This window comes from Priapulus caudatus, unplaced genomic scaffold (genome assembly GCF_000485595.1).
Source record: "Priapulus caudatus unplaced genomic scaffold, Priapulus_caudatus-5.0.1 Scaffold235, whole genome shotgun sequence".
In the NCBI taxonomy this organism is placed as follows: Eukaryota; Metazoa; Priapulida; class Priapulimorpha; order Priapulimorphida; family Priapulidae; genus Priapulus; species Priapulus caudatus.
The window spans coordinates 24,847-48,181 of NW_014577296.1; the positions used below are offsets into that span (position 1 = coordinate 24,847).

General features: G+C 43.8%; 2 protein-coding genes across 2 annotated transcripts; one reads left to right on the forward strand and one right to left on the reverse strand.

The window, feature by feature from the left end:
- The first annotated feature begins 4,379 nt into the window (after window positions 1-4,379).
- LOC106807807 (bifunctional polynucleotide phosphatase/kinase-like) lies at window positions 4,380-12,566 on the forward strand. The gene is made up of 3 exons (XM_014810261.1): window positions 4,380-4,464; window positions 9,655-9,850; window positions 10,239-12,566. Exons 2-3 carry the CDS (start codon window positions 9,687-9,689, stop codon window positions 11,974-11,976), a joined length of 1,902 nt encoding a protein of 633 aa, XP_014665747.1. The 5' UTR covers window positions 4,380-4,464; window positions 9,655-9,686; the 3' UTR covers window positions 11,977-12,566.
- A 3,231-nt stretch (window positions 12,567-15,797) lies between these two features.
- Window positions 15,798-23,100, reverse strand: LOC106807796 (cysteine-rich secretory protein 2-like). The gene is made up of 7 exons (XM_014810250.1): window positions 23,000-23,100; window positions 22,486-22,559; window positions 19,949-20,065; window positions 17,599-17,701; window positions 16,976-17,124; window positions 16,334-16,523; window positions 15,798-15,889 (listed from the first exon to the last, which is right to left on the reverse strand). The coding sequence occupies exons 1-7, from the start codon at window positions 23,043-23,045 to the stop codon at window positions 15,798-15,800; spliced, it is 771 nt and encodes a 256-aa protein (XP_014665736.1). The 5' UTR covers window positions 23,046-23,100.
- Between the last annotated feature and the right edge of the window lie 235 nt (window positions 23,101-23,335).

Here is a 23,335-nt window from a genome sequence, read left to right on the forward strand (position 1 = left end):
TGTGTCATTTGCTCCGGCGGGGCTGTACAGGATTTGTAGCAGGGGGGGGGGGGCTCTACGCGTTAACCCAAAGGTTGCGAGCACGCGAAGGCTGCGGGTCTGGTCTGCGTGGAATTTTTTAACTTCACCCTCTCAGATGGATTTTCTGCAGCGCGAGCAGGGGGGTCCGGTTCTGGACCCACTGGACACGCCCCTGCTCGAAGGGGGTGCGCAAGCTGATCAGGCGAGGGAGCAGACGCGACGACTGGGGGGGGGTGTGGGGGAGGTGGTGCTGTTCCTGTTCACCTCCGCAAGCGATGGGTATTGTTGCAATTATTTGACACTAATTTGAGCGACATGAGGTGAACATTGTTGCAATTAAATAAAATTTTTGGGTTTGGGGGGGGGAGGGGTTCGTTTGAACCCCCGAACCCCCCCTGGCTTACGCGGCCTGCCTGTTTGGCGTCTCGGCATGTACGCCTGCTATCCGTCTTCGAATTACCAATGTCGTTCAGCCTAGTTACTGTAAAGTGTAAAGTAACGATATTGCTATACTGCGCCCGCTGCACTGCAGATTACCATTGGAGCGCCATCTAACGGTGCTGACTACTCATGGAAACCAGCGCGCGCGTGAACATTGTTTATATAAAAATATTTGCAGTGATCTTTTAGACACTGGACCTGTCGCAGGGACTGGCTCTCGAACAATCAACCCGTAAAAAAAACTCAAAAAAGGAATACCAGTGATGGGTAAGGCTTCATCTCACAGACACACGCGCAGCGGCTGGGCGGTACGCGCAGTGTATTAGATAGCCAATATACAATAATGAAGTGTCAATTGACACTGTAGTCACCACAAAAAAGGCACAATAAGTGAGTAAGAAGAGTCGAGTTTTATTTACAGCACATCGACGAACATTATACGAAACGATGCCATCTTGGAACGAACGGAGTAACGACGGACATCGGGGTGTTCATGGTACTATTTACCCCTATAATTTAGCCTAAACAACAGTAACACAGTATATGTGATTTACATGACCATTGTAACATGTCCCAGTGTAACATAACCTTATAGTTCAAAGCATGACTCCTATTCGTGTATCCCAATTTATGCAGAAATTCTCATTTTGGTTTAAAAAGGGAAATGCTGAAGTGGGCAAGAAAGTGAAAACTATAATAGAAATACATATATATAATATAAATAGGTTCATTCGGTTGGTACTGGTAGACTAATATATATAACAGGGTTAATTTTTACTCAACCGTGAAGATTGAAAACGTACCGCTTACGTTTCGCCTACTGCCAGGAGGCTTTCTCAAAGCTAACTGATGATTATCAGTTTTGACCACCAGGTGGTGTGGTGGTCAATAGCTTAGTCCACCCGTGACTGGCCCCATTGGTAGGCACCACCGAACATCACATCAAGAACTCAACAGAGCTAGCAGAGGAACTAAAAACTATACGTATGAAACCAGACGAGATATTAGTCTCCCATGACGTTGTCTCACTCTTTACCAACACTCCGATCCCAGAATTGATTAACATATAATCAAGTCGAGACTGGAGGCAGACAAAACATTGAAGAAACGAACCAACCTCACCACAGACTATATCATCGAATTGCTCACGTTTGTTCTTAGAATCTTACGACCACATACTTCAAATTCAGAGACCAAATATACAACCAGAAGTTCGGAGCAGCCATGGGTAGCCCGGTCTCGCCTATCGTTGCCAATCTTTATATGGAATGGCTTGAAACGAAAGCCATTGAGACAGCACCGTCTGATCTCTAACCTAAATTGTGGCTACGCTATGTAGATGACACATTGGAAATCATCAAGTCTGGTACAGTCCAAAAATGGACAGAACACCTCAACAGCATCGACAGTACCAACAACATCAAATTCACGTACAAGGAAGAACTCGATCAAAAAATTCCGTTCCTCGACACACTCATCGATAAACGAGAAGATGGTTCACTAAAACTGACCAGTACTTAAACTTTAACTCACACCACACAGTCAACCACAAACTGTCAGTGGTATGGACGCTACTTGATCGTAGGGACAAGATCATAACGAAGAGTGAGGACCGGGAAGCTGAAGCGCGCCACATCAAGAACGCACTAGAAAAATGCGGCTACCCCAATTGGACACTCGAAAAAGTGTCCAAGGAGATGAACACATCACGGGAAAAAACAACATCTCATAAGAAAACCTCCACGGAGAAACCGAAGGCGATGATTGTCCTACTCTATGTCAGAGGCGTCACGGACATAGTTCAACGTCACCTAAAAAATGCAGGTGTGGCTTCAACAGTTAGACCGTTTGAGACCCTAAAACGGCTTTTGGTACACCCTAAGGACAGAACAGGTCTGCACAACATTACGGACTGTGTCTACAAAATACCGTGTGCAATGTGTGAAAAAGGTTACATTGGAGAAACCGGCCGAAAATTTGAAACCCGCCTTAAAGAACACAAAAAGGACGTAGACACCGTAGCACCCAAATCGTTCACAAGGGCCCAACGAAAAAGGTGCTGCTTATGGCAAACCAGCACGTCGGTGAACGATTTATAAAAAAAATAATAGCAGTGATCTGTAGACCTGCGCCTGTCGCAGGAACTGGCATGAAAACAATCAAACAACAAAGAAAACAGGATGAAAGGCTCATTCACAGACACACACGCGCGCGCGCGGGCGCGTACGCGCACGTGTAATAGTGCCAATAACAATAATGAAAGTGTCAATGACACTGTAGCTCACCACAAAAAAGGACACAAATAAGTGAGTAAGAAGAAGTCGATTTTAATTGAGCCACCATCGACGTACATTATAGAAACGATTGCCATCTTGACGGACGGACGTACGACGGACGACGACCCATGGCAATAGCTCAGCTTGACGATGTCAAGGTGAGCTAATAAATTACACCAATGATAATAAAACGATACAATTAAGCTTCAAGGCAAAAATCCGACATCCGCTAGATTATAGACCTCAAAATCACCAAGAGCCTGATACCGAAGACGTGATTATAGGTTCATCCCGCAAATGAGCGATATGTGCCGTTAACCCCCCAGAAAAAACTATATTATAGGTTCACCGGCACATGGGTGTTTTATTATGATGCACTTTCGGTTATTCTACAATGTCCTGTATTCTTTCCCACAGTTGTAATCTTTTCCACAGTAATATTTTGCATGTTTGCATGTTTCTTGTGGCACTGCGGCAACTGATTTAAAAAAATCTTCTTTTGCATTTTACCAGGAGTCTATCCTATTCCTGATTTTACTTGGTTTAGTTCTATTATGCGGTTGGTCACTGACTCATTGTTATTGACGCTATCACATGCCATAACTTTTTTATTTCCGTGTGTTTTATGCATATTATCAGGGGTTACAGGGGCGGATTCAGACCGTATTTGCCGTATTGGGAAATACGGTCTAGATTTCAAAGTGCCCTCTGAAATTTTACGCTAAAAAATACAGAAAACAATTTGATGGAATTTGGCTATATATTCTTTATTTGTTTTCTTTTTCTTCTGATTCATTGACAGGACTTGAAAGAAATCAAAATTTTACATGATAACAAAACTAGCTTTGATATCTGAAAAAGAAGGGAAGTGCATCATATTCTGCATTATTGCTGGTATGCAAAGCGCAGGCAAAATGAAGCAGAAATAAAATTCCATATGGTTTTTAGCTATTGCTGATTGACTAAATGTGTGCTCAAATGGTGCTCATTTTTGTGCCCAGAGACCCTTGAAATTTTGAAATTCTCACATTCACCCAGTGTGCTTCCGCGCCTAACGGCGCCCACTGTGGGGTAGTGTGCCCTTTTTGGGGGATGTGCCTCTAAAATCTGAAAAAATACTGTCTATAGCTTCAGCCCTGGATCCGCCCCTGGGTTAATAATGACAAATTATTAACCCCTGATATTATCACGAGTAAATAATAATATATAGATCTATTATTCACTCGTGATACTCGATCCTAATGTTATCTCTGGCAGTTTAGTTCTCAGTAGAAAATTCTAATTCGTATTGTTTTTATTTTAATATTATAGTGTATAATTGATTAAATAGATTATGTTTAGTTTATTAGTGTGTGTATTACGTATTACATATCATCATATGTATAGAATAAAAAATGGAATAAAAAGGGAAGTACGCAGATCATAGATATCATCAGGATATCATCAGTTCCCTATTATCTACTTCTGATATCATCATAGAGATGTATAAATAGTTTATTTATACATCTCTATGGATATCATATAACGCAGTTGTTATATGATATCTATGACGCAGATTCATCCGAATGACGTTAAGGAAGTTCGTCACACCGGTGCGCGGGGACCTGCGTAAAAGCGTAAAAACGTACGACCATCAACTTCCGGAGCATTGGTAACGCACGCAACTCGGAGGCACACCGCCACAGACACTTTGAAGTTGGAACGTCTCAATAAAAAATAAAAAAAGGTAAATAAGCACGAAATGTATTCTACCAAGTTTAAGTCTACTTTATTCGCTATAATCACGCTGTAAATGCCGGTCAAATGCTCATCTGCAACACACAAGTAGTGAAGTACACCGCACGCCCGCCCTAGATCACAGGGGCATGTAACGTACTCCGTGGCCCATAAATATGCTCTCTAATAACATGCAAGCTTTCAAATTAACCCGGAGTAGATTCGCTAACACCCAAGGTGGACTGGCTATATTCTATGTTGTATATATAATGTTGTATATATAAATGTTGTATATATATAACCCATTTATATATACAACATAGAATATAGCCAGTCCACCTTGGGTGTTAGCGAATCTACTCCGGGTTAATTTGAAAGCTTGCATGTTATTAGAGAGCATATTTATGGGCCACGGAGTACGTTACATGCCCCTGTGCCCTAGATACAATAATGTAACCCAAACCCAAGAGGATAGGGTTACAAAGTCTCCCTATCCTTTTCTGGGGAGGAATGCCGAGTGAATCACTCGGGCCGGTTTGCTGGTGCGTTTTCAGATACTAGAACTTCCAAACTGGGTTTATTCTCAACACGAACCTTTCTCCGCTATTCGGGAACTTACTATGTATTGCAATACTCTGTATTAAACTAATATAACCTTAAACCTGTTACAAAAATTCGAAGTGACGAGCGGCGAATATACTGAGCGCCATTTCTGTTGACCTGTGACGTACTTCGGTTTGAAGAGCGGATTCACCGACCAATCGGAGGGCGCTGAGTTTGCCGATCGCTATGCGCATTGTGGAAATGCGTACGTCACAGGTCAACAGAAATGGCGCTCAGTATATTCGCCGCTCGTCACTTCGAATTTTTGTAACAGGTTATTATTAGTTTAATACAGAGTATTGGCAATACATAGTAAGTTCCCGAATAGCGGAGAAAGGTTCTGTTGAGAATAAACCCAGTTTGGAAGTTCTAGTATCTGAAAACGCACCAGCAAACCGGCGCCGAGTGATTCACTCGGGCATTCCTCCGCAGAAAAGGATAGGGAGACTTTGTAACTCTATCCTCTTGGGTTTGGGTTACATTATTGTATCTAGCCCGCCCTTACAAGTTACTTGGCTTAGTCCGAGATTCCTCTGACCAATCGCAGGCACTTGAAGCGTTTTAATAAAATATATACGTAGGGGTCGTGTGCTGTGCACGGCGACAGTTAAATATATATTATCGGTAACTGCCGCAGGCGGCCTGCGGCAGTTACTGAACGCGGGCTATAGTACTAACCCACACCTATACTATTACTAGTAGTAGTATAGAACTAACCACACCAAATCCACCAAACGTCGGTGTGGGCATTGGTCAGAGGAATCTCGGACTAGCCCGCCCTTAGTCCGCAAATGCAGACGTTGCTAATCTGAGGGTGCGGGTTTAACCCATTACTGGGGTCTGCATCGGCTCGGACTAGCCCGCCCTTAGCTCTAGTAGTAGTACTACTACTACTACTACTAGTAGTAGTATAGTCCGAGATTCCTCTGACCAATGCCCGCATCGACGATTTTAGTGGATTTGGTGTGGGGCTATAGTACTAGAGCTAGCCCGCCCTGTGCACAAACAATATGAATAAGAGAGTTTTTGTTAAATTACAACTCTCTTATTCTGAATTTATGTTAATTTTTTTTATTGAGACGTTCCAAGTGCGCTGTGGCTATATGCCTGGCAGCCGGGCACGGTCTTCGATTTCCTAAATCAGTACTAAATGCCTGGCAAATCAGAAAATGCATCAAATGTTGATGCAAAACGACACAATTATTGAATTCTGCAGTGCATATAGTTGCAAGAGGACACCACATAGCAGGCTTTCATTTTTAAGGGGCGCGATCGGCTGTCGCGCTCCAGCCGCGCACCGAAATTGTGCCATGGTGCGCGCATCATCGCGCCTCATAAAAGTGGTTGAAATCGGCGCACCAAAAGTATGTCTATTATGTTGAAATAGCGCTCCATAGAGTTCTCAATGTAGGGGGGTACAAAAAGTTAGCAACACACAACAATTTGTGTGTGTGTAAGTAACTGAACGTATGGCAGAGGTACAGGTCTGGTTACTACCCTCTGGTTATATATATATATAAATACAACTAAACAACAGCATCCAAATACTAAGGTACCTATACGGTAGCCACAAGTTACCTGCTCGTTTTCTACTATACGTGGCGAGAAGTTGGTTTTCTGCTGACGTGAAACAGTCGTAAGGCTTGAGGGGCTACATACGTGGCTACTACGTACAAGTAATTTGGCTAGTTGTTTGATGGATGTGATGATATTTTGTGCTGAAATATGCAGGTACATGGATTAGAATCTCTATGAAGTATATGAAGGATCTCTCTAGAAGGATGGAAATCAGAATAAATAAAACAAGTTTATTTTACATCCGATCAACTCTTTTATTAATCTGTGGGCTATTGTTGGTTGTTGGATGAAAGAATGTAATCCTGACGAAGCCATTGAATGAATGAAGGTGAAGATGAATGATAATCAGTAGATTGACATGACATCCCAATTTTCGTTTTGGATTTCACTCTAGACTGAGGATTGGTCATGATTCCATCATCACACCCAAGAGGGATGATGGAGAGCCCTCAAGGAGCTCTCCATCATCCCTTTTAAAGGTGTGATTTTTAGTGGAGCTCTCCATCATGCCTCTTAAGGTGTGATTTTTAGTGGAGCTCTCCATCATGCTCTTAAGGGTGTGATTAGGAGCGTGAAAGACCACCTATGGTGTCCTAGGGGAGTCATTAGTAGTCCTCCTGTACTTTTCAAATCTGAAAGCCTGACATAGTGTACTTGCTTGTTCGTTGTATAGGTTATAGGTATGTTCATGGTACTATTACGCCCTATAATTTAGCCTAAACAACAGTAACACAGTATATGTGATTTACAATGACCATTGTACATGTCCCAGTGTAACATAACCTTATAGTTCAAAGCATGACTCCTATTCGTGTATCCAAATTTATGCAGAAATTCTCATTTTGGTTTAAAAAGGGAAATGCTGAAGTGCCGCGCAAGAAAGTGAAAACATAATAGAATACATATATAAATATAAATAGGTTCATTCGGTTGTACTGGTAGACTAATATATATAACAGGGTAATTTTGACCAACCGTGAGATTGAAAGAACGCGCTTACGTTTCGCCTAATCTGCCAGGCAGGCTTTCTCAAAGCTAACTGCATGTTATTATCAGTTTTGGACCACCAGGTGGTGTGGTGTCAATAGGCTTAGTCCACCCGCTGACTGGGCCCCATTGGTCAGCACCACCGAACAATCACAATTCAAGAACTCAACCAGAGCTAGCAGAGGCAACTAAAAACTATACGGCTATTGAAAGACCAGACGAAGATATTAGTCTCCCATGACGTGTCGTCTCATCTTTACGCAACACTCGATCCAAAGAATTGATTAACATATAATCAAGTCGGGAGACTGGAGGCAGACAAAACATTGTAAGCAAGAGCGAAACCAACCTGCACCACAGACTAATCATCGGAATTGTCAACGTTTGTTCTTAGAATCTTACAACCACATACTTCAAAATTCAGAGCACCAAATATACAGACCAGAAGTCGGAGCAGCCATGGTGTAGCCGTAGGTCCGCTCGTATGTATCTGCCAATCTTTATATGAAATGGCCCTTGAAAACGAAAGCCCATTGAGAGCAGCACCCGTCTTGATTCTCATAACTCTAAATTGTCGGCTAACGCCTAATGTTAGATGACCACATTGAGAAGTCATCAGTCTGGTACAGTTCCAAAAGCATGGACCCATGAACACGCTCAACAGCATCGACCAGTACCAACCAACATCAAATTCACGTTTAACAAGGAAGAACTCGATCAAAAAATTCGCTTCCCTCGACACACTCATCGATAATCGAGAAGATGGTTCACTAAAACTGACCAGTACTTAAACTTTAACTCAACACCGACACGAGTCAACCACAAACTGTCAGTGGGATGGACGCATACTTATCGCAGGACAAGATCGATAACGAAGAGTGAGACGCGGGAGCTTGAAAGCGCGCCACATCAAGAACAGCAACCTAAAAAAATGCTGGCTACCTCCAATTGGACACCTCGAAAAGTGTCCAAGGAGATGAACACATTCACGGGAAAAAACAACATCTCGATAAGAAACCCCATCGGGAGACAACCGAAGGCGATGATTGTCACCTACTCTATGTCAGGCGTCCGGACATAGTTCCACGTCACCTAAAATGCCAGGTGTGGCCTTCAACAGTTAGACGCCGTTGAGACCCATAAAACCGGCTTTCTGGTCTAGCCTCCCAAGGACCAGAACAGGTCTGGCACAACATTACCGGACCGGAGGTGTGGTCTACAAGGAATACGCTGTGCAATGTGTGAAAAAAGTTACATTGGAGAAACCGGCCGAAAATTTGAAACCCGCCTTAAAGAACACAAAAAGGACGTAGACACCGTAGCACCCAAATCGTTCACAAGGGCCCAACGAAAAGAGTCGGCTACCGAAATCACCAAATTCGCGATCACTGACCACGTAGCGAAGGACAATCACACCATCGATTGGGAGAATTTAAAGATTATCGATCGCAAGCCAATCAAAATCAGGCGTTGGATTAAGGAGGCCATCTGGATCCGCAAGACCCCAAACATCAACCGGGATGAGGGGGGATACAGACTCAGTCACGTGTGGACTAAGCTATTGACCACCACACCATCTGGTGGTTAAAATTGATAATCATCAGTTAGCTTTGAGAAAGCCTCCTGGCAGGAGGCGAAACGTAAGTGGTACGTTTCCAATCTTCACGGTTGAGTAAAAATTAACCCTGTTATATATATAATAGAAATAAGTAGTTACTTTTACATATATTTGGTAAATAGGTTTTCTTTTATATTCATTGAATCGAAAAATATAACCCAAATGTCTGTAATTGTGAGCCATCAAGTAGTAAAACTCAGATTAGTTAGGATGTAGTGTGTAGATGCACCCTTTTCTTTCTCCATGTGGAAATGGTGTTTCCAGCAATCCCACAGTAAACCATGATAAACAGAGTGCCACTTGTGCTATTGAACATTTGCTTACTGGTAAAACTGTCCAGCTGCTACAAAGCCAATAGAATCTCTGTTCTGTTTGAACAATTTTTTTTTACATTTTGATTATCTTTCACATTAGGTATCATGAGTAGAGCCTAACACAGGCTAAAGATGGAAAGCTGCATATTAAGAAGCTGCAGTCCAGCCGACAGATTGTCTGATATATGCATAGGGGACCGGGTGACCGTAATGGTTGGGCGAAATAGACAGACACAGCTAACGGACACGAGATGCTCCAGGGGTCAGCTGGAGGTCACAGCCTATTATGATGACAGGTAATTCGACATGTAGGTCATGTAACTTTTGATACCTTTTTGCTAAGCATTTGTGATGCTAAGTAATGTTCTCCCTGTAGCTACTTGTATTGGGAGCAAAGGGGCTACACTAAAAGAGCTATGTTCTCCCATGCTTTAAACGCTTGTTGGCTGCGTCATGCCTTCAGAGTTGAAGCTAATTTGCGAAACTCCACGAATTCTCCATCATTCTCTAATTGCCTAATTGACATGTCCTAATTTCCAGCTGTGTTTACTTTTGACCATCCCAACGCAATCGTGCTGCGTTTTTAGAGCTTGATGCATACATCTCCGATTTTGGTAGTGCCACCTGTGTTTGCGGTTACAGTCACAGTCACACAGGTGTTAAATTGTTGTGTCTTTGTCACAGGTGTATTCTAGTACGACACGTCGGCAGGAATCCTTGCCGTGTTGGTTCACAGCTACTGCATGGCGGTGACATACTCTACCTATGTAATGGTGAAAAGCTGTGTTTGCTTTACGAAAGTTACTGTTATGCAGTGACTTTCCCAGGGAGATCGGTTGTCAAACAGTTGCCAGGCATGAGTGATGAGACTGAGAGGGATGCTGTCATTAAGGTGCAGGGACATGACTCCAAGAATGGCTCGAATGTTCGGGGGCAGCCTACAGAACATCACGTAAGAAGAGCTGCGCTCGGCAAAAGCAGTCCTGACTCAAGTTTTGAGGGCAAATACAAGCGTCAAGTCGAAAAAGCTGCTCAAAGTGTGGCAGCAAAGAACGATGCCAGAGGAATAGCGGACTTTTTCAAGGTTGTGCCGTCGAGCGCGAAGAGGCGTGCAGATACTCCCGACGAAATCCAGCGGAGCAAGCGCAGCCGTGCAAATAGCAGCGATGAAGAGGAGGCTGCAGAAGAGAAGCTGCAGCAGATGCGACGATCGCTGAAGCCACACGATTCCACTCGCGAGCCGACTACCGCCGACGCGCCGCAGTGCCAGCCGAGCGGCTGGACCGAGCGAGACGGGAAGCTGCACGTTTACACGTCGCCGGGGGTGACCGCGTCGCCGAAGATCGCCGCGTTCGACATCGACGGCACGATCGTCACGACACGTTCGGGTCGCGTGTTTCCTGTCGACACCGACGACTGGCGCCTCCTGCTGGCGGAGATTCCCGGCCGACTGAAGCAGCTGCGGCGCGACGCGTACAAGCTCGTCTTCATCACCAACCAGAAGGGAATTCAGACGGGCAAGGTTCGGCTGGCGGACTTCAAGCGTAAGGTGGAGCGCATCGTCGCAAAGCTGCAGGTGTGCGTGCAGGTGCTGGTGTCGACTGGCTCCGGCGTGTACCGCAAGCCCATGCTCGGCATGTGGCGCCACCTGTGTGAGCGTGGCAACGACGGCGTGCCCGTCGACGCTGCAGCGAGCTTCTACGTCGGCGACGCGGCCGGCAGGGAGGCGAACTGGGCGCCGAAGCGCAAGAAGGACTTCTCGTGCGGCGACCGGCTGTTTGCGCTGAACGCCGGAATCCGCTTCTACACACCCGAAGAGTTCTTCCTCGGCCAGAAGGCGTGTACGCTATACAGAATGCCGACCTTTGACCCACGCATGTTGAAGGCGTCCGCGCCTCTCGTCGACCCGCCGACCGCGGTTGTCGCGGCGTCGACCCGAGAGGTCGTCGTCTGCGTCGGGTTGCCGGCGTCCGGGAAGAGCTTCTTCGTGAAGAAGTGGCTGATTCCTCGCGGCTACGTGCGCGTCAATCGCGACCTGCTCGGCTCCTGGCAGAAGTGCGTCGTGCGCTGCCAGAGGGAGCTGGCGGACGGACGCAGCGTCGTCGTCGACAACACGAACCCGGACGCGGAGTCGCGAGCGCGATACGTGGAGTGCGCGAGGCAGGCTCGCGTCGCGTGCCGCTGTTTTCTCTTCGATGTCTCCATCGAACACGCGCGTCACAACAACGACTTCCGGTTGTTGTCCGGCACGGACGGAGCCCACGTTCCTGTCAACGATATGGTGCTCAACTCTCACAGGGCGCGCTACCAGCAGCCGACTCTCGCAGAGGGTTTCACGGAGATCGTCAAGGTAAACTTCGTGCCAGACTTCACCTGCGAGGCGGACGAGCGACTTTACAGGCAATACATTCTAAGCAAGTAATCTTGATGCTGCTGTAATAGTGTGTGAGGCACTGTATATGCGTAAATAAATGTTAATATATATTCTCATCAATGGGCAATGGTAGTAATTGGGTGAATTTTCGCTGACTCTTTACTCACATTCTTAGTCATAATGGTTTCAATATTTATATATTTCTTCACGGTCATTATTGCTAATAATTTATTATTTGAGTCTTGGTATCATTAAGAGGATAGTAACCAAACATAGATCCAGCTATTCATGTGTTCATCACTGGTGCCTGAATTTCAAAGAAAATGTGGCAATAACATGGAAAATCAATGTCTAGCTATGTAATATGGGAGTATTTCTACCAATAGATGGCAGCACTTATCTATGTGATCCGATATTACTACAATGTATCAGTATTGTATACAATACATAATGAGGAAACTATAACCTGCAGGTCGCGCCAGTATTGATGCGGTCCGGACAACCGTTGCGGGTAATGTTTCATAGATATAGAATACATCTTCTATTCTATTTCTATGATTATTAACATTTGCAGTTATACATAAAGCGAATACATAACATGCGAAGTTACATATAACTACAGAAGTTGTGTATGTATGATACAGTTGAGCTAATAGAAGTGCATATAACCTCAAAGTTAAAGTCTAAGGAATGTGCCGAAGAAGGAGCATGGCGCAAACGCGTTGTGTTCCCGAATATTACTGTAACAGAGCTAGGTAGCAATGCATGGCCAACAGACCCTATGCTGTCTGGCTCCACGCAATTCGACATGATCTCTGGCCGAAGAAGAATGTTGTGTGCTATCCATATTTTGAGCCTCGCTGTTGCGCTAAAGAAACCCGATTTGGTAGTGGATATATAGTACTCACTACTCGGTACGTATTCAGATGTATATCTTTGCCTAGAAATGTTTTGTGAGGTCATTATAATTATTCAAAATCCGCAGATAAGTCGACAATTGTCAGTTTGTAGTAGTAAGTATAGGATCGTTTTGCAACACTCAGAAAGTTGTTCTGCAGAAAATGTCCTGTACGTTTTAGTGTTTAACCTAGGTCCTGTCCTCTAGCACTTTTACCCGATTTAAAAATAACATGTGTAAAGATCGTTTTTTAAACGACATTCCCTTTAATTAAGTGATGCTCCCGTAGTGGTGGTGGTGGTGGTGGTGGTGGTGGCAGCGGTGGCGGCGGTGGTGGTGGCGGCGGTGGTAGTCGGCATAATTCGGTCGGCATAGGTTTGGCTTTCCATGCAAGGAAGGCATTAATTCTCTATCACACGTTGCTATAGCCTAATATATATATATATATATATATATTTATAATATGATATAATATAACGTAATATAGGATGTAATATAATATAATCTATATTAATATTTCCGATGATTGTTAGTACGGCTAGTGGCCAAACGGTTGGTCCTTGGGGCTGAAAATTGGTCTGCATGGGCAACATCGTAACACATGAGTAAGATCATTAGAGGTCACTTTTCGTTATTGCACAATGAAAATTTCTAGAACCTGAAAGTTCCTTACTGATATTATGTAACCAAGTATGTTTTCTCTTATCAAGCTCTATTCAAACGGTTTAAGTCAGTGGCATACATGAACGTGAACTGATGCAGTGTGATTCTAGACACCCTGTGATGCGTTTCCTGATTCAGATTTAGCGTTGGGGCCTCGTTATTGTTTAGGGGCTTGTTAAAATGTCTGGATATACGGACTGCCTAAGTCTTCTGTGTAGAATTAATAAGAAATGCACAGGAATGACGTCAGCCTGGAGTTCAACATAAATAATCTAGACAGGGTTCGTAGCGGGTCTTCCAAAGTCTTATAAGTACTTATTTTGCCAAAAATAAAATAAGGGCCCTTATTAGTACTTATTTTTGGTGAATTCTTAGAAAAGTACTTAATAGTCCTTATTTTTTGCCAAAGATCTCGACTTAGAGTAAGAATTGTTGTATATATAATACGGAATAATTAAATTGCTGTGCAATTGTGTATATAAATATTATTACTAATAATTAGTGTACTTTAATAGTCGGTGATCTATCACTATCAGAAATCGCGTAAAACAGTCTTATTTTGGCCTCCAGAAAAGGTCTTATAAGTCCTTATTTCAACATGTGTCTTACTACTATGAACCCTGATGTGTGTGTGTCCGTGCGTGCGTGTGTTTGGGTTCGCACGCGCGTGTGCGTGCATGGCTTTCAAGGAAATCAATTTGCCGAGCCACGCATGTCAGCTTCTTCTTTCTTGTGTCTTAATCGTGTCTGATTCGGAAAACATCAAAATGATCAGTCAAAACGGCACCGCGTTATTTATTGTACACGCACACGGACAGAAAAAATAATTAGTGGTGATACTGGCCAGCCAAGCCGTGCATGTGCGTGTCAATCTGGCAGAACTGCAGAATGTCGAACGGAGTCTACGATCATTTCGTCTTATTAGCAAATGTTAAGGGTTAATTGAGAGAAGGAGCACTGAGGATGCACTGAGCGTTGCCGCACGGGTTGTTATGCATTGGGTCTCTTGTGGCCGCAACGCACGAATTACGACGAATGGGGGGTGTCAGTAAATGGTGAGGGGTAAGATATCTGAACCTGATTAGGTCATGTTACGCCTGCACTAATTAGATCTTACAACTTTTACCCGACGCGTTCGTCTCATGCACACTGTTCCCATCTGGTTTAAATGTAATATTTTCTTTTCTGATGGGAGTTATTTACAATTCATTACGAAGATAATCGGGATTTTTCAAATGTCGGTCGCTACCAAACAAGATGGCATGTGCGCTCTACCAACGAGACAAACCGAGTCAAATATATACAGGAACCAGTTCGTATTATTGATGCATATGTCGACAATTGAATCACATATGTGAGCCTCGACTTGGTATAGCTTTAAAAGGATCGGCCCACGTTATCCTTTTTTCCATCCCTATTACGCGGCATTGAGATATAAAGATTCGTTAATGTAGTGAGGCTCACTGAGGGCATCACTCAAGTCCCAGTAAGCACTGCGTCTAAATCGGCTCATTGGCTCCGGCGTTTTCCATTACCGTACGACTCCACTGACAATCCGACTACAAAGCGTTTACAGGTGTACGGACCTTTCTTGCGTTGACAGATAATAATTCGCCGACCTATCCTACCTTCTACCTACCCTACCTCCTACCTCCTACCTCCTAACTCATCCTACCTCCCTACCTCCCCATCGCACGCATGCGCAGCCCGTCGCATTATTCAATCCAACAGTACCAAGCACAACCTACCAACTTGTTCGGACGTAATATAAAATGAGATATATGAGTATTTAAGATAACGTAAACGCGACGTAGGCAAACGGATATGTAATTGTAATACAAATATAGATTGAGGGTTGGTCGGTCCGTCGGCCGGCCTATTCTGTCTGCCTGTCTGGCTGCGTGCGTGTGTGTGTGTGTGTATGGGTGGTATATGTGTGAGTGTATGCCTGTGTTCGTGTGCGGGTCCGTGCGTGCGTGCGTGAGTGCGCCCATGTGTGCGTGCGTCTGTCGCGTACGTGTGTTTGTCGCGTTATCCTGGCTGCATGGCGAAGCGCCTGTTATGTAAGCGATAATAGCGCTTCCCTATGTGTACGTGCCCACGTACATGCGGGAGTCTGTAGTTATAGCCGGCGTGTGTGTATCCTCATAGCCGACGATGATGGGCGACGACAGAGATGAGCAATTAGCGCGAGCAGCAGATCAGTGATAATGAGAATAATGGTGATAACAGCCACCATTACGACGGTAAAGAAGTCTATCTGGCGAAGGTGTTTGCTCCACCCCCCAGACCCGCCTTGTACCTAATGTCAAACTCTGGCCGACGACTCCGTGTAAACACGAGTAATTGTAGAGGGCACGCCCACGTGGAAACGCCCTGCAGAATTTCTAGAAATCTCGCCTGAGTGGATGAAGTAAAGCAATGGTCTAACAAGGCTAACTAATTAACACTCTGCATGAGTTTTATCAGGGGTAGATAATGACAAATTATGATAAATGATTTGTCATTATCAACCCCTGGCAGTGTAACACCGGGGCTGTGTAATACTAGATTATTACATAATGTATTATAATAGCAGTACCCTCTATTATGCGCTCCTAATAATATACACAGTAAATCAACTGTAGTGCTATAATTGTGTAAGAGAATAATGGTGCGTAGGCACAGGTGAGTCAATGGTTTTGTACTGGGTTCATCGGGTAGCTGTAACATGTTCCTGTGTCGCACTGTATACGATGCAATCTTGATTCTTCGTGGCGGTATTGCGCACTGGACAGCAGAAATGTATAAGCAAAAATATAGTTTGCTCTTTGTGCAAAGCACGTGGCATGCATATATACGTACTGCAGAAGATGCCATCAGGCTCGCAGCCGGCCTCGCACTGGCTGCATGGCGCGCCCTTGAGATAGGGCATGTATTTGCGCTCGTCCAGGTTGGGCCGGTAGTGGGGGCAGTAGTTGCACACGTGGAGCGGCGTACCGTCGGCACACTTTGCGAAGCCGCACCCGACGAAAGCCGAAGTATCCCACACGATCTAGCGAGAGCGTAGGCGCGCGTGTCGTTAGTTCTCGCTAGGTTAATGTAGTCGCTTTACGTAATATAGTTTTTCTTCTTTTTGTAGTAAGGGACTGTAATTCTAACCGATTCTCTCTGCCGGCGGGAACCGGTCACGTTCGCTGTGACTTATACCATGAGGTCTAATATCGTGTATTTACGGCTCTTCCGTGCAGTTGATCGTATGAGCACGATCACACAGAGTGCGAGCACGCAGCTAATACGAAGCTGTACCTAGTCACGTACGAGGTGTGATGTTTGAGGTTGCATACAAAGTACGAGTATCCGAGCACTGATAGAATATTTCGCCGCTGCATCTATTAACTTTTTTTTATGATTTCGAATGCACGCGCACACCTCAAAGGAGCGGTGGATTATGGGATATCATATTCTACGTTTTACGTGCATACGTTGCGCAAAGGTAACCCTAACCTGTTCGTAATGCCCCGTTACTCCGGTAGGGGCGCTACCGTACGTGAAGAACTGCTTCTCATCGTACCATGCCTTCATGGCGGCCTCCCACGTGTCGTAACCGAGAGCTATGTTTTGTCCGCAAGACTGCATCACCGGCGATATGTACTCTGCAAGTATAATGATATAAAATATATAATATATGAACTATTATATATATATATATGTAATGTTATTATAATAATAATAATAATAATAATAATAATAATAATAATAATATCATGGGCTCTTGATGGCATGCATTCTATCGAATCGTCGGCCATTACTGCCCTGCTAAAGCGCACCCCGAATGGCTAAAGTATTGTAAAGACTTGTAAAGTATTGTAAAGACACGGTATTGTAATTCTTTACAGATATCGTGCTCGCGCGTGCGTGCCGATACCGTCGTTGCAGTGTAGTATAAGAGCAACGTTGATTTCCGTGCACGCGCACAGATTCAGTTTATTATGTTCACGTTCGTTAATTACGAGCATGATGCAATTATCATCCGGTCGATTTGGCTACGCGCGTATGTCAGAGGTTGGGTGAATCGACGCTTTTGTCTTGATGATGTGATAAGAGCGGCTGTATGCAATTGGGCTTACTTTGAGGGCTGTGTGACTCCATGGAGTCATGCTCTAACTTGCATGTCTTGGCGAGCTTGTTCGCCCACGTCTGCGCCAGCACCGCCGCATCATCGTACCATTTCTATAACGAAAGAAATATCGACAGCTCATTTTAAATAGCGTCCAGTGAATAACACATCATCTTGCTATATTAGTAACCGCAGCTCGGGTTACAGTTTATATCCCACCTGTTTGTCTTAACGACGTCTACCTGGCGTATTTACGGCACATATAACTCATATAGTCATGCAAGCATACAAAAAGTATAAAGTAATCGTAATATATCGTAGTAACAAAGCGCATACGCGGGCGCATTTTAGAAACTACAGCGGTAATTTTGATGAGACTACGTTATTACTCGTATTATCGTTGCATATCTGCACTATACACCGACTTATTGATAGTTGATACTGAACCTTTGACATGTTTGTATCATTACCGCCACATTAAACAGCTTACCGGAGCGGTGATTGTCGCGACCTGTATGTAATTGTTATAACATAATATTGGACGCACTCAAAATGTCGAATTAAGAGTACATCTTTTGCTATTTCCCCTCAGTCTTGCGCGTTATATTTCGCATTGAACACACCACGTTTACCAGCTACATTTACGTCACTAGAACGTTAGATAACGATCGGGGATGGACGCTAGTTGCTCTATAGTCAATCGACTTTGGAACAGTAAGGGTGGCAGTCAATGGCAGGTAGAACGGCCACGGTGGTACGGTAGTACGGTTTCTAAAAAAAATATTCCCGATTTGACACGTGCGAGCTAACATGCAGAAACGAAGTTATTTTTACGATGCTTTTAGTAAGCCGTATATAATGCAGTGATAATGCCGCCTTAAAGACCGTAATCTTGTACGCGCGCTCTTCTTATGGCATTCCTAGAACCATTAACCCGCATTCACATGCAGTAGTGCCGAGCTATAATACAATCGTAATAAAACTACAAGTTTGCGGCGGTGTAATGAAATCTCTTTTTAAAACTTTGTGGTCTTTAAACCTGTTTCGCTTCATTAACCTTCGTTCCGAAACGCGCGACTGTCCTGCCAATTTCGATACAAGTCGGAACATCTAAGCCGCGCGCAGCCTCGCAACTTCTATCCATCGTAGACCGAGTTTCTACACCAAACTGACTTCGTTCTCACGCGCATGGCTCGGTACCGCGACCTGTCATGAATCCACGCGCGCACTCTAAAAACACTGTAGTCAAAATATAGTAGTCAAATAAATTTAACTAGTACAACGATTAAATTTGACTAGCATAATAGTTAAATATGGTCTTAAACAGCAGCTTGACTATTTGTGTTAATCAAAAAGATTTGACTTGCCAAATAGTCAGTATTTCCGGCGCATTAGCCGGTAAGTTGCCCAGCAACAGTGTTGGTAAAAAAACAAGAGCACGTTTGAAGCTAACGGCATTTGTTCAGTGTGTTGAAGTGCATTTGTTCAGTGTGTTGAAGTGCATTTGTTCAGTGTGTTGAAGTGCATTTGTTCAGTGTGTTTGTTCCGTGACGAATCCACGTATTTAGCTGCACGATACTGGGGAATCGACGTACGACATGCGCGCGCGGTCGCATGTGGAGTGTAGAGTATTATAAGCATGAAGAAGGTAAGAAACGGTGTCAGCCGGGCTGGAAAGGGAATGAATGTTGTTGGACTGAATGGCGGTAGCAGAGTGTATGTGGAGTGTAGAGTATATAAGCATGAAGAAGGTAAGAAACGGTTTCGGCCGGGATGGAAAGGGAATGAATGAGGGGCTGAATGGCGGTGGAAGAGTGTATGTGGAGTGTAGAGTGTAAGCATGATCAAGGCAGGAAACGGTATCGGCCGGGCTGGGAAGGGAATGAATGTTGTTGGACTGAATGGCGGTAGCAGAGTGTATGTGGAGTGTAGAGTATATAAGCATGATGAAGGTAAGAAACGGTGTCGGCAGGGCTGGGAAGGGAATTAATGATGGACTAAATGATTGGTTCTCGTCGCAAGACTCGAGAGAGGTTGGGTAACGCAAGCCGCTAAACAGCGAGCGATAGAGTCACCCGATTGTAAACGAGGGCGTCGTTGTCAGAAACATCGTAAAGTTAATGCTAATGTTAATGCTAAGATAGCACATACAACTAATGTTAATGTTATACGAGAATAGCTTTGACAGAAATCGCATCGCAGCTATGAGAAAACGTTTGAAGAACTGCGAGAAAACGATAATGTTGTTACTGACAACAGCCACTGCTCATCGTCTCACGAAGGAGAGCGGTAGACTTCGTATTACTGAAACGCGGAGGTAGACGCTGTGGCTAGGAAGACCGGCGGCCTGTCGCACCTACCAGCTTCACCATGCTCGATGACTTCTCGGACGCGCGCATCTTGTTGTGTATCGTCAGAATCTGCTGTTGATCGGAGCCGGCCAAGTCGCGCTTCGGCTTCTCCTCACCGAGCATGCGCTGTGTACGCAGACGATGTGTTGTTAATTAGGAGACGTGATCATATCGTACGGAAAACGTAATTCACGAGGATTTGTAAACAGTAATCTTTGATGAATCCGTACGACTGCAAAAGGTCACAGGCCGCTTTTCAAGAAATTTCTGTTAATTAATCAGCTCTATCAAAAACATTAATGCGAACGCAGGTGAGCTACAGCATTAACTCATTCTACAACATCTACAGCATTCTCATTCTACAGCATTAACTCATTACAAATCACAAAACCGCCAAATAGTTGAAGTCTGTGACGTCCTACATACACTGTCTTTTATACACGCGCAGTTCTGTTTGTGAGTCTATGGCACATGCCTTTTGTTAGCGGCAGCAATATTTTCGATTGAAATTTTTCTTCTTTTCGCTTTCCTCTTTTCTACAATAACAATCTGCTATATTAGTCCATGAGCCAATACCAACAAAATGACATATCGGTACCATTTTGAGGGACAAAGGCTCACTATAATTTTTTGAAAGATCATCAGCTTGGGCACATTTTTCAGTATGATGGACATTTCCAAGTGGTAGCCTTATACCTTTTTTGTGGGAAAATATGCGTTTATAGGGGGTAAAATCACGTTTTTGAAAGTTTCCTTATAAAAAGGGCATGAACAGCTAGAAAAAATCAAAAGGTGGAAATTATGACCAGTACAAGGGCTGTCGTTTTTACATCATATAATCAAAAATTTTCTCAACGGTTGCCATGGCAACAGCCATTTTGGGGCAAAAATACGTTTTTTGGTGCCAAACCTTTAAAAATTCATATCTCCGGATTCACATAAAATATTTGAGTGCTTTTAACGGCAAACCTATTCTGAGAGTCTTAGGCAGTTTCTTAATTACCTTTGTGTACAATATATGTAGACAGAATTGTCAATTATGGGGTAAAAACATATTCAAAATGCCGTTTTTAGGAAAATGGCAGAAACGCGTGATTTGGAGATTCCTGATACATAGCTATCAATGTCAAAGGCTATCAAAGTGAGTAAATTAGTAAATTAGTTTACTTAATCAATATCTTCTCAGAAGGTTCTTCCAGGGAGTGCTTTAAGGACGCCAGTGCAATCGTGGAGTAAGGCTTCATAAATTGGTGTATGAAGCACTTCTCCAGTTAGCATGGAAGGAAGTCGTACAATCACTGAAAGCTTTGCACCCCGAGCTTGAAGATGCAGTTAGATGTATTGAGGCAGCATGTGATGATTTATGTCAGACAACTCTTACTGACATCCTGATGAATCCAAGCATAGCCAAGATTCTTAGCTACTTTGAGACTTTCCTTGACAATATGCGAGATGAAAGTAGAGGGGAGCTTGCAGCCTTCTGGATGTCTTACATCGATATGGTAGACATCATGCTGGGTCTGATGCGTGCATCTAGAGAAGGTGACTGGTTGTCGCATCTCCACTCGTTTTAAGCTCTGCTGTACTGGGCCTTCGCATACGACCGAGTAAACTACTCGCGTTATGGTTCAGTCTACTTGGCACAAATGCCACAACTAGCAAGTAGCCACCCAGATGTGCATGCATACCTGTCGGATGGAGGCTTCTCCGTTCAACGTGGGTCAGGAAATCATTTTGGAAAAATCTCTGTTGACCAGACAATTGATGAAACAGTCAGCAAAGACACCAAAACACCAGGAGGTACAAAAGGATTCAGCTTGAAATCCTCAGCTGTCAGCAGGTACTATATGACCTCAGAGTATCACAGCCTTTCTCTGAGACAAATCAGAGACATGGTGAGTCAGCCGAATCCAAATTTAACCCATGCTGATCTTCAGGCTAGCCGCATTTAGAGAGACTAATCTGACGTATGTTCTACTACATACATCATACTTTCATATACAGTTCGCATTCTAGAAGACGAATGGATTTATCCAATGAGTGAGAATCAGCCCGAGATATTAATTTTTAAAGTTTTGTCATAAAAATACTCTTTTTTTCCAAAATGGCCGTTGCCATGGCAACCGTTGAGAAAATTTTTGATGATAGGATGTAAAAACGACAGCCCTTGTACTGTTCATAATTTCCACCTTTTGATTTTTTTCTAGCTGTTCATGCCCTTTTTATAAGGAAAATTTCAAAAACGTGATTTTACTCCCTAAAAGCATATTTTCTCACAAAAAAAGGTATAAGGCTACCACTTGGGAATGTCCATCATACTGAAAAATGTGCCCAAGGTGATGATCCTTCAAAAATATATAGTGAGCCTTTGTCCCTCAAAATTGTAGGTCCTACCTACTTGTGTATTGGCCCATGGACTATATAGTGGCAAAGTTACATGCGTGCGTGTAGACGTGATACGCAGATTCACTATATTAGTTAAAGCCGAACCATATTATCCCTAAGTTGCTACACGTGAGAGGACCGAAGCTATAAGTAACACGTACTGCAACCAGCATGTGGTCGTCGATCCTCACGTTTAGCATTGGGATACCGTTTGCTGTGTTGATGGTCCATGCTGCTAGAAACAAACACCCATTAGTCTGTAACGGCAACGAGTGGGTACGAAACGTCACTGCGCTGCTTAATGAGTTAAACCACGGGTTTACCTTCATTATGCAGCGTAATCAATGGACGATTCATGCTAAGACATGCGGCGGATTAGAACAAATTGGTTGCTAAGTCATTACGTTGTTATGGCCATCCGTCGCTAGTCACAGATTCGCCAGCGACGGTGTTGAGTAAGCACGACAAAAGTATTCTCCATAAATTCTAACTATAGCGCAGAACTCAATTTCGAGTATCAAAGTTTATCGAATAATATCAAAGTTTATCCAATAAAGACGTAAATTTATACATTGCTGTAAAGCAGCGCAGTAATTAACTACCTAAACTAAACATTATGAATTCAACGTACTACATATCAAGGAAGGAAAGACGAGTTAAATTCAATGCACATACCTGAAATGGCAAGTACCACGAAGATACGTAGCATGGAGACGCCCATTGCATGAAATCTTCGTATGCACAGAAAATCGACCGTTGTCTAACGCCGTACACGTAGCTGCAGTCGTATTTCCCAGCTACTGTCCTTATATATAAGCCCCGTACGTAATACCTAGCTGCGCCATTTGCATTTTATACATGAGCTAGCCGGCCACAGGTGGTACACGTACCCTCATACGTAGCATCAGGGTGCTTACGAAATTATCGCATTAATGTATCGAATAAAACCTTCGCAATAATTTAACCGATATGATTATTTCGCCCCTTCCCACGTTATAAGTTAACTCACCT